This window comes from Silurus meridionalis, chromosome 2, assembly GCF_014805685.1.
Source record: "Silurus meridionalis isolate SWU-2019-XX chromosome 2, ASM1480568v1, whole genome shotgun sequence".
NCBI classification, from domain to species: Eukaryota; Metazoa; Chordata; class Actinopteri; order Siluriformes; family Siluridae; genus Silurus; species Silurus meridionalis.
In genome coordinates this window covers 19,773,217-19,788,359 of record NC_060885.1, presented here as the reverse complement: position 1 = coordinate 19,788,359, position 15,143 = coordinate 19,773,217, and the positions used below count along the sequence as shown (strand labels likewise).

The 15,143-nt window shown below is 40.4% G+C and overlaps 1 protein-coding gene across 4 annotated transcripts in view; it reads left to right on the top strand.

The window, feature by feature from the left end:
* lrmda (leucine rich melanocyte differentiation associated) overlaps positions 1 to 15,143 on the top strand; it is a 245,806-nt gene that overhangs the window by 153,883 nt on the left and 76,780 nt on the right. For all 4 annotated transcript variants that reach the window (XM_046833916.1, XM_046833907.1, XM_046833925.1 and 1 more), the window contains 3 exons: positions 5,307 to 5,433; positions 6,662 to 6,801; positions 9,051 to 9,177. In XM_046833916.1, coding sequence (XP_046689872.1) covers positions 5,307 to 5,433; positions 6,662 to 6,801; positions 9,051 to 9,177 — 394 coding nt within the window. The remainder of the gene's footprint in view (positions 1 to 5,306; positions 5,434 to 6,661; positions 6,802 to 9,050; positions 9,178 to 15,143) is intronic.

Below are 15,143 nucleotides of genomic sequence, written 5' to 3'. Positions count from 1 at the left end.
GGCCAGAGGTCAAACCCGGCTTAAAAAGTCAAGCCTGTCAAAAGCCTCCGTCACATTCCTACCTTACGGCCAACCTCGGCTGATCCCCGGCCATTAATCACAGCGGAGAGCGGCTCTGACCTCAGCCCCCTCTCTCTTTGAAGTGCACTGTCCTCTGCTGCAGGAGGAAATCATTTGCTGCCTGATTCAATGAGCCATCAGTGGAGCCAGTGGACCTAATGACATGTGAGAATATTAACCTCCTAGCACTAAGAGCTGTGAATCTTGAAAGGCAGTCTATAATTCACCTGCCATTTCAACCACAGTCTCAGACCCCCATCCAACTCAACCAAAACCAGCTGGAACTGAGAACTGGACACAATGGGCCATATACGGGCCAATGGGCATGCTTAATTAGATTTTGAATACACTATCCTCACATAAATATTGACGTAACCTTTGGACTTAAGTCTTCGACTCCTTGTGTATGACCAGCACATTCCTATATGACCATGGCTTCTAAAGGTCATGTGACTGGATATTTCATATATGGAATTCCATGATGGGTTTAATTAAATTAAATAATATATACACAATCATTAATAAAAAATAACACAATGTAAATTTCAGGAAAGACACCAAACAAGTGGGATACATCCCTGCACAGCAGGGCTGCTGGTCTATGCGTTTGTAACAAATGTGAACTGACATGTGTCTCATTTTGATTTCTTTACCTGTGTGATCTGTAAATTGGGTTACCTGAGGGTTCCTGACACATCAGGAGTCAGCCTGCAGGGGAACTGAGAGATTAAGCCACATAATGGGCTAATACTGCTGCTCCCAAGTATTATAGCACTGCACCATCCAGGACCATCATGATTTTGAAGACTAAGGACTGCATGCAGGTTAAAGCTGGATGAGCAAAAGGTTTATGGAAAATGAATACATTTAAATGGCATAGAAATATTGCAGTCTCATTTTATCTTTGTTTTTATATACACAATGCATACATCGATCAGATGTTATTTTCTATCAAGGTAAAATCATATATATATATATATATATATATATATATATATATATATATATATATATATATATATATATATATATATTATTATTTTTTTTCCCCTAGATGCAGATGTGATGTTTTAGTAGTTTGTGCCATCTGCCATCTTGTCATGTCCACATTTATAACAAGTTTATAAAAGGCACTCCTCTTTTTACAGCTCCACACTCATCTCTCATTCATTATGGTTGCTTATCTTGGCTGGCAATCTGAACTGCCAGCTAGTTCATTATGCACATATGATGCCCATCACTCTAAATGTATTGGCCAATTCATCAAACATTTATCTTTTGCCCTCTTAACAATGTGTCAATTTGGCTGTCATTCTTGAGGCTCGGGTGCCTTCTTGGAATAAAAGCTGTATTTTTTTTTTCTATCTTGGAGACTGCATTGGTTCAACGCCTTTTGGAGAACTTTTAAAGTAAAGCCCCTTATTCGGAGTCTTGTTTTTATTGAGGCAGCTATCAAACATATTTGGCATGGAAATTGTAAATAGGTTAATAAAAACCTTTTCACTAAGCATTTTGTTTATGGGAGATCTTGGCCTGACCAGAGATTCTTGTACCTTTGATCAATAATTGTGGCAAAGAACCACCTCCTTTTAGAAGCATTTGACTGACAGCGCAATTGACTATTCATAGATCTTCTTCAGTCCACCAACAAACCTGTGGAGAGATTCAGGTTTTTCTATAAAACTCCTAATTAAGACCTGATGTCCAAAGGTTTTCTCACTATAAATCACTAAAAATGCATGTGTATATAAGAAGTGAAACTTTGTGACCTTTTGCAATTCTGCAGTGTGCAGACATAGAAGTGTACAATGCACTTCATGGGCCATAGGTAAAGCATCTGAGACTGAGCCTACACTGAACCAAACTTGTTGTTGAGCTAGTCAGGTGTTCTTTATAACTCATGTATGCTATGGAGTATGCTTTAGACATGGGAGATTCGAGACTTTGGCTTTGGGGTTTAAGACACATGCAATAGCTTAGTGGAGTTATGTGGATGTGAAGAAGACTGATAATCAAAGAATGAGCATAGCAGCACTGTCAGGGCAAAGACACTAGGGACTTAAATAGCTGCTGGGAGAAAAAGAAAAAGACCCTTTAAAACTAGAGCACAAACAGGGGAATTAATGGCCCTGGCAAAGGGAAATATCAAAGGCAGAGATATAAAAAGTGAGTTTTTTATTGAAGGCAATCTGTGTTATGCTAAAATTCATGTTTTTAAAAGTAGAAGAAAATGTATGATTTACTGAGTTATCTTTGACTTTTAGATCAGCCGTCTTTATAAGTGTCAGTGTTGAAATGCACTGTTTGTGCTTAGCATTGTTTGCTAAGGTTTATTGTTAAAGGTTCAGCAGGTGTAGTCCTGTGTAATAACAGTAATACAATACCCTTCTCTCTCTCTCTCTCTCTCTCTCTCTCTCTCTCTCTCTCTCTCTCTCTCTCTCTCTTTCTCTCTCTCTCTCTCTCTCTCTCTCTCCCCCTCTCTCTCTCTCTCTCTCCCCCTCTCTCTCTCTCTCTCTCTCTCTCTCTTTCTATCTCTTTCGTTCCCCTTTAGCCCGGTCATGTGAACTGAGATACCCACAGACTAATGGTTGCAGTGACTGACATTTCAACCAATAATCACAGAGTGTTTCCCCCCCTCTTGTCAGTAGCAGTTTATCAATCAGCGTGTCTGCATTAGTATTTCTCTATCGATCCATCCATCTCTGTCAGGCCATCTCTGTGTCATTGTCTGTGCTCCTGTCCTGTTATTTGGCTTCCTTTGAGGACAGGCAGCATAGTAATTTGTTTAAAAGGCCCTGCCTTTAAAAAGAAACTTTGCATGTCAAAAGTTTTAAAGGACCAGTGGAGCTCAATGTGCCATGACCACATGGCAATGGAAAGTTGCGTATATATACTTGCACTTGCCTTTCAATGAAAAACAAAAAAAAAACAACATTAAAATATAAACAGTAGAATTTGTATAATGTGCAAATTGTGCCCTAAACGGAGTGTATGTCATAAATAAAAAAATTATCTGTATTAGGTCTTTCAAAAATGGCCGAGATTTTCACATGCTACATTCACTAGAGATTACACAGAAAAAAACAACCATGCCTTGTGAGATTTGAGGAGAATGGTCAAGATGGGTTGAGCTTAAAAAATAAATGCTATGGCAACTCGAAAAATCACTCTTTACAACAGTAAAGTTTCTTTCTTTCTCTCTTTCTCTCTTTCTTTCTCTCTTTCTCAGACTCCAAACAGCCACAGCTTGTGTAATTTTATTGGGACTGAAGATGGTGAAAATGTGCAAGCCACTTCTCCCATGGGAGAGATGTACAAATGAGAAAGGTTGCAACCTGTATATGTGTGTGTGTGTGTGTGTGTGTGTGTGTGTGTGTGTGTGTGTGTGTGTGTGTGTGTGTGTGTGTGTGTGTGAGAGAGAGAGAGAGAGAGAGAGAGAGAGCATGTGTGTTCTGTGTTCAGATCCCCCCTCTAGAGAAATCCAAATCCACTTTTTCCCATTAGCATAGTTCAAAACAGAGGCTGGGTGACTCCGTTGCGCAATTAACTGTACAACTGTTAAAAAGTTTACTCAGTTTATACATTACAAATGGATTAATGGATTATGGATTATGATGGTCCTGAATGTTTAGGTGAAATTTACTCGGAGTGCTCAGAGGCCTGAGGCTATTACGGCTCAATCCCCCCATGTTGTTGTGAATGCGATTCGGGTCTCTCCCTTGGCTGTGAATTTAACTGATTAAATCACAGAGTGCACACAACAGTGGTGACATGAAAACAACAATTAATAAGCACCCCCCCCACACACACACACCACCCCAATGCCACACACACACACACTTCTTAACCAAGCAGCTAATAACATTACACATGCCGCAGACTAGCCAAGGCAGACAGGTGGAGACGAGCAGGAGCCCAGATTTTATTTACTGACCTGGCAAACAAGTGGCATTGCTTTTCACATATAGAGTGAGACACAAACACACACACACACACACACACACACACATTTGTAATAATGTGTAGAGTGACTCCCTGTTAAATCCTTTTTTCTCTTTGTCTCTGCATTAGTCTTTCTGTATGGGTGCTTGTGTCTCCCTAATCTTTTTTGTTGTTTTTTTTACTGATCCACTTCAGTGATGCCCTCACATTGACATTGACATTGAAGAAAGATTAAAAATGTCTAATTATGGCTGCAATTTAGATAGATTTTAAGCATTTGCATAAATAACACGTCCTCAACTCCTCTCCAATTTGCCCGTGAGATATTGCCAGTTATATTTCTTCCTTCTATTCGGGGTTGAAAAGCAGCAGATAGAAAATGCAAAGCGTGCTGTCCCGTCATTGAAGCTTCATTTGATTACTGCGTGTCTTCTAGTTGAAAAGGAAGCGAAAGCCCGACGTCTCAATTGCTATTGAGTTGTTCTTGTTCCAAGGTGAGCTGACAGAGCTAAATGTCAGTTAACTGAAGGTGGACACATTAACATTGTAGGATGTCAGCCTTTGCCATTTGAGGGATTAGAAACACACACCCCGGCTTTGTGCACCATCCGCACGGTGAACTTTGGAAGGCCCTAACATTACCCTGAACACCACCCTCCATCATGTTTATGCCAGAGCAAGGCTGGGGGGAGGGAGCCATGTAGCACCAAAGTCCTTGGGGATTGTATGGAGTGTGTGGTAAGGGATTAGAAGTCATGCTGCTGAATAAAAAGCTAACATCAAACTTTTCTCCTATCAAAAAAAAAAAACTGTTGTTTCATACTCCGAACGTGCTCATCATGGTGGAGTAGTGGAAGTTGTACTCATTCCGTTTGTGTCGGCTTTTATAGTTGCGCTGGGAAAATGATGGATGACAAGTTAAATTTGTGTCGGGGGAGTGAAGGTGAACTGTGACAGAGTTATTTATCTTGGGAATGGAGGGTTAGGGTCAGGCAAAGCTGGGTGCCTGAAGGCACAAGACATTGACAAATTCATCCCGCACACTGCATTTCTGAAGCCCTTTTGTTTTGAATCCTGGCTACTCACGAGTGACCCTCATCACTCATACTGCCAGTGTTCGAAGGAGGCCGCGCCATGCCAGGGGATCTTAGCGCCACTAATTCTTGTCATTCACTCTACTGACAGGCCCAAGCTCGAACTATTCCGGCTTGTGAAAGAGACTGGCTGAAATATTTATTTCTGCACATAATGGCCGCCCAGATTTAGGGCCATATCATTTTTCCTCTTGTGCCTTATCATTGCAGGTCACTGACAGGCCTGAAAGCGTTCAGCCAACTGGAAGAGCTGATTGTGGACAACAATCTTCTCGGAAATGACCTCCGGTTGCCCAGGTTACCGCAGCTCCATACCCTAACACTCAATAAGAACCAAATATCCTTTCAGCCCGGCGCTGCTTTTGTGTGCCATCCCATGATTTACAGCGCAGTGAAACGGCGAGGTTTAGTAAGTGAGAACTCTGTGGCTGCATGCTCGTCATACAGTTTAGGATCTCTCCTTTGCACACTTCAGCCCTAAATGCTCTTTAAATGGTGTTATTGTATTAAATTGAGATCCTCTTAGACTGAGCGAGGCTGGGACATAGAAGCTAATACACTGAAGCTGACTTTGTGCCACGGCGACCTCTAGTGGAAGAGAGCGTTATGACTGTGTAATGGCCTTCTTCCGGTACATTTTAGTGTTTCAAGTAGTCAGATATTAAGATATATGCCACGGTTATTATTTTTTATTTATTTAAATGGCAGCTGTGCAAATACAAGTCCAGAATTCAGTTTTTTTTGTGGCTTCAGCATTACAATAGAAACAGGAAATACACATTGATTCAAACAGTTATACATTTGTGTTGTACTACTGGTTTTAAGCCACTTGGAATTGTGAAATTCACCGAGAGAAAAGTTTAGGAAATTTACAAACACAAAAATGTGTTTCAGGATTACAGCGAGTGTTGGAAAATTTGATTAGTCAGAATACATTGCTAAATTTCTTCTTTTGTTTGTTTGCACTGTTTTTTTTCTCTCCCTGAACCGTTTTGAGGCACACTGTAATGACACCGCTTCATACTTTGTTCCACCATTACAGGCAGCTCTCCTCCAGCTGAGTGTCAGCAGCTCAAACCTGAGTTGTGCTGTGAAGTGGTCTGCACATGCTAATGGGCCAATTATTTACACCCCATAGTGGCCCGCTGCCATTGAAATTTGAGTGCTGCATTAGTGCAGTTGTATTTTGACACATTCCGGCTCCATTTTTCAATGAAGTGAATGTAATAGTGATGAATGCGCTGTGAAGTGGCTGTTTGTTTCCCTGCATGGTGGGAAGAGAAGAAAGTCACTAACCCCCCCCTTTTTATTTTACCCACAGGGCATCCATCATTTTGTCAAAGTTTTAATGTTCTGCACCAAACCACCTAGGACAAGGAGAGAAAAATATAGGATGGGGACAGCCAAATGTGACACAGGCCAAATTCTCACCCTTAAAATATACAGCTGATCTTACATCTTTAAATGCACTGGTTGTTGAATGAGCTTCAAGGATGTAATTTGAGGGGAACAGAAACAGGTGTGAAAAAAAAAGTTTGAATTCCTTGACTTGTGCGCTTTGATACCTCTCAGACATTGACGCCTTGCTTGAGCATTTGCAGGAAGTGACACCAGCTCTGGAGTACTTGAGCCTGCTGGGAAATGAGGCCTGTCCAAATCAGCTGGTCAGCTTGGATAAAGATGAAGACGATTACCAGAGATACAGGTTTGTGGCAAAACACACACACACACACACACACACACACACACACACACACACACACACACACACACAAACACACACTCTGAGCTAAACTAATAAAAACTATACATACAATAAAACCTGATCTTAAACATATTAACCAAAAAATAAATTTGTCTTTCTAAGCTTTCAAGACTGTTAAGAAATTCATATGTATAAATATATATTGGAATGGGTTTATGTAATAAAAACTCATTTCCACACTAATATTCTAACCCTTATTCTGGATTATTATTATTAAGGATTTGTGAAAAAATGACTGACATTCCAAATACAGAAATATTCCACAAAACCGAATGACTCGTTCTTTCGCATGATATTGTAGCCCGATTTTCACCTGTAAGTATTTTATCCGGCTCCGATTTGAGTTTTTCTGTGTTATGTGAAATAGGGGGAAAACAATGTATTATAATAGTCATGTATAGTAATAGATATAGATCTTATACCTGATGTTTTTTTACTGAACCTCCCCCAGCTTATTTTTTCGAACTGCACGTCTTCTAAAAACTTTTCGGAGCAGAAATGGATGTTGCACAATGTCGTAAGTGAAACTAGCCAGCACAGGCAAAAGATATTAGCTCATTTCTCTTAAAGGTACTCAAGCTCACCTTTCTTTCCTCCGTTGGCATGAGTTGCAAAATCGATTTCATGTGTGAATTGTGATAACCGCCAACGAGTGTTTGCTATCGTTTCTTACAAAGATGAAACGGTGCATTCATTATCAAGCTCGGGCCCATGGGAGAGCAATGCTACGCTATGTTACCACCATTTGTCAGCTTTTCAACATGAAATCCTGTCGGCTATGGTGAGAGAGACACAGAGAGAGAGAGAGAGAGAGAGAGAGAGAGAAGAGAGAAAAGGAGTGAAAAGAATACCTTTTTTTGTCTGTGCCAGTCTTAGGAGCATTTAATCTGACACTGTGTTGGGTATGAATCATTTACCTTACAGATGAACCTAAAAGACGCCCCCATGCTTCAATTAGTGCGGGGGACGGCCGTTCTCTTGTTGACTGGCAGATCTGTGATGTAATATTCATAATGTGTCACGGAGTAATACATCAGTTTGACCATGATGCAGATTTTATGTCTGACAAGCTTACAGCGCATTATTTTACTACTATTTTTCCTTCTCGTAATCACTGTTTGAGTAAAAGGCTCGAGATTTTATTTCTTCCCAGCAGCCCGTCAGCACTTTATTGTTATTGCATAAGGGCCATTTCATTTCATTTAAAAAACTTATTGTGGGTTTTAATCTGCAGCTAAATTTGAGATTGCACCAGCCATCTGTTTCAACACTTACACAACAGTACCAAACTAATGCTAAATAAATAAAATAAGTCACCTAATGAGTCTTTAATGAACGTGTATGCTGTTTTCACGTGTAAGGATAACTAGAGCGGCATATTTCGTATGTACTGCACAAGCAAATAAATATTTATCCTCAGTGTTGACAGGCAACACATAAATTTTGCTCCAAACATATCTTAATAAGATCACTCTGAAATTCTGTTTTCTTTGAGGCAACTGTAATGAACATGTAGCATGGGGTTGCTATCTTTTTCCGTCAATGTCAACATCATCATCATCATCATCGTCGCCGTCATTATCATCAGTTCGCCACTGGCTTGTGCATGAGAGCTCAGTTTGGATCTGTTTGCTGCCCATATACACATCTGCTCACACCCCTCTCTCTTTCTCTCGCTCTCTCTTTCTCTCTTTCTCTTTCTAAAGCTTAATCTTGACATGTCGCTTCCACCATTCCAGTCAGCCTGTGAAAGATTCTGTTGTCATCTCCATATTTGTATTATTATCTCATGTCACTTTCTGCCTCTGAATGAAAGATAGAGAGTGTGTGAAAGCTTAAAAAGACATCTGTAATGTTACAGCAATGACAGCTTGACAGATGAGGCCTATGTATTTTATTTTCCAATCTATTTATATACGCTTTTTTTTTTTTTTTTTTTTAATGTATCTACTGTGAAGGGGAATTTTTCCCTTTGCAAATATCAGCACTGTTAAATTAACACTAAGTAAACAGGTTTTTATTGTTTGAATGCTGTTAATAAAACGGTCAAACCGGAATCGGACGCTTGGAAATGTATCGCGCTCGGTGTTGAGTGCCATTAATGCTTAGGATTTTTAACATTTGTATATTTTTGTATTGTTAAATGGCAAAGATTTTAAAAGCTGTGTCGTTGACTGTTTTTAATGCAGGTACTTTGTGCTGCATAAACTGAGGAACCTGAAGTTCCTGGACAGCAGGAGAGTGACTCAGAGAGAACATCTGGAGGCTGAGGCCCGCGGCGCATTCATGAAAGTGGTCAAGCCTAAAACCGAGCAGGTCCGTGATGGCTTATTTTCATTTTCATTACAATAACAGAGCATCCCTGATGCCCATGCTGTGCCTTAGGGCAGAATTAAATGTGCAAAATTAATTACATCGTGAGGATTACATCTAAGCAGCTGGAAGATCATTAGACTTTTGCTTCATTGTCTGAAGACAAAACTCAAACAATTGCTGGCGCTTTCTCTTATATTGGCACGACCTCTTTTCCTGTTTGTCTGTCTTTCCTTTTTCTGCCTGCCCATCCGAGTGAGTATAAGAAAGCACAATCACTCCTATTTAAAGGAAAAATCATTTCCAATCTGATCTTATAATTAACATTTGATCTTCATTGATTACAAGGAATTGTTTTCCAAATTGTCCTTTGAATTGGCGTTGCCTCAGATGGATAGGATTCCAAAGCTTCAGCCACCACGTAGATTTCTAACTAGCCTAGCCAAATCTGTACAATCTCTACTGAAACTTCCAGCGGCTTTGTGTAAGTGCATTACTGCTTGGACTCCAATGTTTGCCACGTCCACTAACTCTACACTGGCTTGAGCTGATTTCTGCTCCCCATTAAACAGCATTGTATCTGTGCTACATAACATCTCTCTAACTACTTTTTCGAAACATATACAAGGTTTACTACCAAGTTTATAGCAGAATCATCACAAATGTTTCAGCAAATTTTTACAACATATATTTAACATGTGTGAGACTGGATTAATATACACCCCACTCTACCTTAATGTCATCTGCTTGGGGAAGACTCTTTGAAGACTCTTCTCCTGTCCTGTTCTCTTTCAAAGCAGCATGTAGGCCTCACATTGGATATGCTGGACATCATCATACGGCCAGTCACTTTACGCGCACCCTCTTTCCTCCCACACGTGTTTTTTTTCCCGGATATTTTTCCCCCTTTCAGAAACTATTTTCAAATCGTGTTTTCTTTTATTTTGCACTCCCTCCCCTTCTGCTCCAGGGTATATAAGCGAACAACTTCACTAAGATTTGATTCCATGTAATTGTGCAGTCTTAAAATATTTACGTTGTGGTTTCGGCTTTATCGCTGCACCATCCCCAGAGCTGCACGCTGGATTTGAGAGGTAAATATGGTGGTAGCTTTGGCAAGAACAAAGCGGTCTCCTGACAGCGGCTGCTCTCATGATTCAACACGGGATTTCCTCAAGTGCAAAAGGAGCGGATCATTCATCATCACAGTGAGGCGAGCAGTTATTGTCTGGTTTCAAGATGTTGAATTCGCTTATTTTATTCAGCAGTAAAGTCGCCAAAGCGAAAGGCAAATCATGGTGATGAGTGAGTCTGACTCTGGCATGTTTGGAGTTGGTTAGTCACAAATTAGGGAATGATGTGTGCTGTAACTGTTCCACTGGAATAACATAAACCACTCCTGGACACACAGGGTGGATTTTCAGCTTTATGAAATGTGTGTTGTCGGGACCTCACAATCAAATAAATAAAACGCAACGCGCTTGAAACACAACAAAGCAGTAAATCTACTTGGAGCGAGCCATGGGGTTTTTTTTTAAGCCATTTGAACAACACACCTCAGGAGAAGCAGATATATAAGAAAACTATGTCAGGTCTTTGCACAGCGCTTTGCACTTAACTGGATTAAAATCCGCTTCAAAGCTGTAAAGGCAGCTCTCCTCTGCACAATAGGTGTCTTTGTGAGGTCCTTTTTAAGAGGCAGATCGGGAAAGTTGGCCACATCAGAGAATCTTGTGCTCGTGCCCATTACGACTGTCATGCCAGTACTTCCCCAGCGTTTGTTTTGTATTAGATAAGACATGATGTGGCAGCCACAACAAGCTCTGTGGGCCATGTGTACTCCCCAGCTCTAATTGGCTTCATCATCGCGCCGATTGTCTACTGACCAATAGTGCAGGTCACCAATTAACAAGCGGCAGAGACAAGCCAACACCGAGCACAGCCGCCTGAAGATGATGGCATAATTAGTTATTTGTGTTTGCTTTTATGTTCCATCCAGCGGGGTGTCTTACACTGAAAGACACGCTGGTTTTAACCATGTTACAGCAGCCTGTAATTAGCACTTTAATTTTCACAAATTTCCTATTCATCTTCAGCACACTGCACAGCTGTAGAGCAGTCAGAGTCCTATTTCGAAATGAAGCAGAAATCACCGTCAATCTGAAACGGTGTTACAAACTTTTATTTATACACTAAAGAAAGTGTACATTTTGGGCATTAAGCATGTAGTTTAATAATAAAAAAAACGCAGGCCAGACCACACTCTGCAACTCGTGCTACATTTCCTTTCGAAAGCACTGTTCTTTCTGTGTAATAAAATGAAAGCATGTTCAATGTGCGCCTAATGAATGGGCATGGCTTTGTTATGAAAACTGCCAGGAACAACGATGATGATTATTAGGGAGCAAAAATACCTCCCAAACCCTCCAACCCCCTTCAATGACGTCCATCGTGTCTCACAGAAAAGATGCACTTCCATTTATCTCCACAAAAAAATATGTGATCAGGAAATGAGAGATGCTGCGCAAGGTTTCTCCTGTTACCATTGGATGCGTTGTGTCTTCACTTATAGCCTGTTGGAAGAAACCAGAATGCAGACCAATTAAAACTGTGATTCTGCAGGCTGATTACATTTATTATAATGACGGCACCAGGTGACATGTAGCTTTTTTTATTTGTGTAGAGAATATTTTAGTTATAACATTTTTGCTAATTTAGTTTTTCCACTAACTTGACACGCAACACTAACATATTCGTTTATCAATAGAAACCTTTTCCATCTGTCTCTGCTTAACAAACTAGCATTCAACATATGATTTTACGATCTTATAATAATGATAGCGATACGAAAAAATGGTAAGGCCAAAATTTAGCAAAGCAAAGCAATTTACACCGCTGTAAAGTTTGCAAAATTTTGTACTACCCCGTACTGATCACTATTCTTTAAGACTCCTGGTTAGGCTAGGCCACGTCTCGACTTATTTTTAAGTTACGATGGTGTCATTGTCTAACTGTTTACTATATGGACAAAAGCTTGTGGACACATGACTTTAAGATAAGTATGTGCTTTTTGAACATCCCAGTCCACATTTAATTCCTGTTTGCTGTGATTTTTTTTTTGTTTGTTTGTTTTTTACATATTTGCACATTTCTTTTTCTTTGCTGCTGTTACAGAGAACTTTCCCCACTGTGGGATGCATAAAGGTATATCTTATCTTATATCTTATCTTAAAAACTGCCACTCTTCTGGAAAGATGTTCTACTCGATTTTGGAGTGTGCTTGTGAATATTTGTGCTCATGCAAACACAATGAGTGTCTGGTCTGGTGAGGTGAGGTGAGGTGAGGAGGCCTGGGGTGCAGTCAGCGTTCACATTCATCCCAAAGGTGTTTAATTGGGTTGAGGTCAGAGCTCTATAGCAGGCCACTCAATATCTTCGTCTCCAAACCATGCAAACGATATGCTCATGAAGCTCGCTTTGTGCGTAGGGGCATCGTCATGCTGGAACAACTTTGGGTCTCCTTGTTCAAGTGATGGAAAAATGTACGTCAACGTATCCAAAGACATCCTGTATAATTGTGTGCCTCTGACTTTTCCTTAGTGAGTTATCTAAGTTACTAGTTATCCAATTGCAGCTATTTTTTTTGTGGTACCCTTCAACCCTACAGAAAGATCCGCTCTGCCTTCCAGTCTTCCAATAGATTCATAAATACTATTAAATATAAGATCAGAGTTCCCAACTTGAGATGCAGCCCATGACAACAGTCAGGGTGACGGGAAAGTCTTAATACAGCTTGTCAGTGGGTTTAGCATTTCTGTGCATGAATACACTAAACATTTTAGGGTTCGACTTCTAAACCTGACTGAGAGAAATGTTTTTGCTTTGACGTACAATCGAGCGAATGTGGCATTTAACCCTCCAGATGTCCATAATCGGCAGGTGAATGCATGAACGAGGCTTCTGCACATGCATGTGAAGTCAAGTGTTAGGTAAAACAGGCCTCTCTGCCTTATGGTTGGCGCCATATCTCACCACAATGGTGTACATTATATTTCTATCGGAACACACCTTAACGTGTCAAGAAGTGCATTCTCGCATTTCCCATGAGACAGGAAAAGCAGTACAATTAATATTCCTTTTGACATTTTGTCACTTATATAATGCATATGTTCATGACGTAATAGAAGGTTCAAATGTAGGGTGGTCAAGGCTTGGGGTCAGAGAAAAATCATAATATCCATTTAGGGTCATTTGCTCAAAAAGCTTCGAGAGCTCTAACGGTCTAATGTTTCGGGTAAAGTGGTTCCTTTGTGTGTGTGTCAGTGAAATGGTTAATCATAATATTTTAGAGGTCTCTGTGAACTTTTTCAGGGCTTTGAATCGCATTAAAATTGAGTGTGACCACGATTGAAGCTGCTTTTCAATCATGACATTATGGCATTACATGCTGGAACACCACATGGTTTGCATCAAGCTCCAGCACACTTTAATACAATATGAATACCATAACGTTTGAACATTTTGACCTTTTCCAAGACTTTCAAATTCTATCCAGAGACTTCGAAGCCCAGATTGCTTAAGACAAAGCATCTTTTATTTTATTTATAATCTTTTTTTTTTTTTAACCATTATGGTCATACTTTTACTTTGCCTTGACACAAATCCTCCTGGTTGAAAATGACGCTCTCGCCTTTTGAGCGTATTGAAATATTTAGCGTGTGCGCACTTTAGCACGAGGAGACATTTATTATAGCCTGTTGCAAATCCCTTTCTCTCCTGCATTGATTTTTCCCTTTCCAGCATGCTCCAGTGGCCCCAAAACTATGTATTAATGGAAGTGGTTGAAAATGAGCTGTCTCGCTCCTGTTGGTGTCTCTGCATCGCTGATGTGTGTTGCAAAGCGGGAAGGTCATTTTGCAAGCTGTAGTTATGAGGACAACATAATTGGGAATGCTTTTTTATTGGATTTCTTGAGAGTGAGTGTTCTAAATAAAGGGTTTAAACAAGTACGTGTGGAAAACAAGGGAATGAGCTCTAGTTAGGATCCCTCTCTAGAGCTAAGAAAAGGTACTTGGAAAGCCTTAAGAATTTTTTTGTTTGGGGGTTCAATTGGGCGTGCAGGAATGCTATAATGTGATAATTCTCTTAGAGGATTTATAGGACGTGGAATGTGATGGCGTGAAACCGCATCGAGTGACTGGCCATCTTTTGGAAAAATACATGTGGTTGTGTGTAGGCTGCATTTTTTTTTTTCCTCGGTGTCTTCTGAAGTACCATGAATGTTGTTAAAGTATTGCGTTTAACAAGCCATATCTGTCAAAACACTTTGACAATACTTTGGCAACCTGTACAAACACTTTTCTGCAGACATCAGTTGGTCAGGACTCAGCTCCATGGATGTTTCACTGACATCTGCATCTTAAACACATTTTGCCGAGGATGAAGTAACTGCTCCCACTCCCTTAACAAAATAATGTTTGGTAGGTACATAAAAGTAGAATGTCTCTGAAATGTCAACTAGGTTGTGCTTGGATGAAGTGTTTGACTTGATATTCATGTAGGGGTACAAGGTTTCTCCCACATCCTCCTCATGGGTAATGAAAAGCAGACCGGAGCAGTTGGAGCCAGGACTGAGGTCCCATCAGTTCTTGTCACACAGACGGCGCTCTGGGTAATCCACATTGGCAGAGCCAGGAAAGTTATGAAGTGGATCTCCTCTGTGCATTTTTCATATTAATCTGCCTCTCAGCAGAGGGCTTCATATCACAACAACTGTGTAACAGAACCAGGCAGAGACAGACCACCTGAAAACACCTCAAAGAACACAAGTGATTTTTTTTTTTTTCCTAGCAGGGCAAACTATTTCTCTAGCTTCCTCTCTCTCTCTCTCTCTCTCTCTCTCTCTCTCTCTCTCTCTCTCTCTCTCTCTCTTTGTAATTTCTCATGTACGGCTGGTAAAGGCTCGTGCC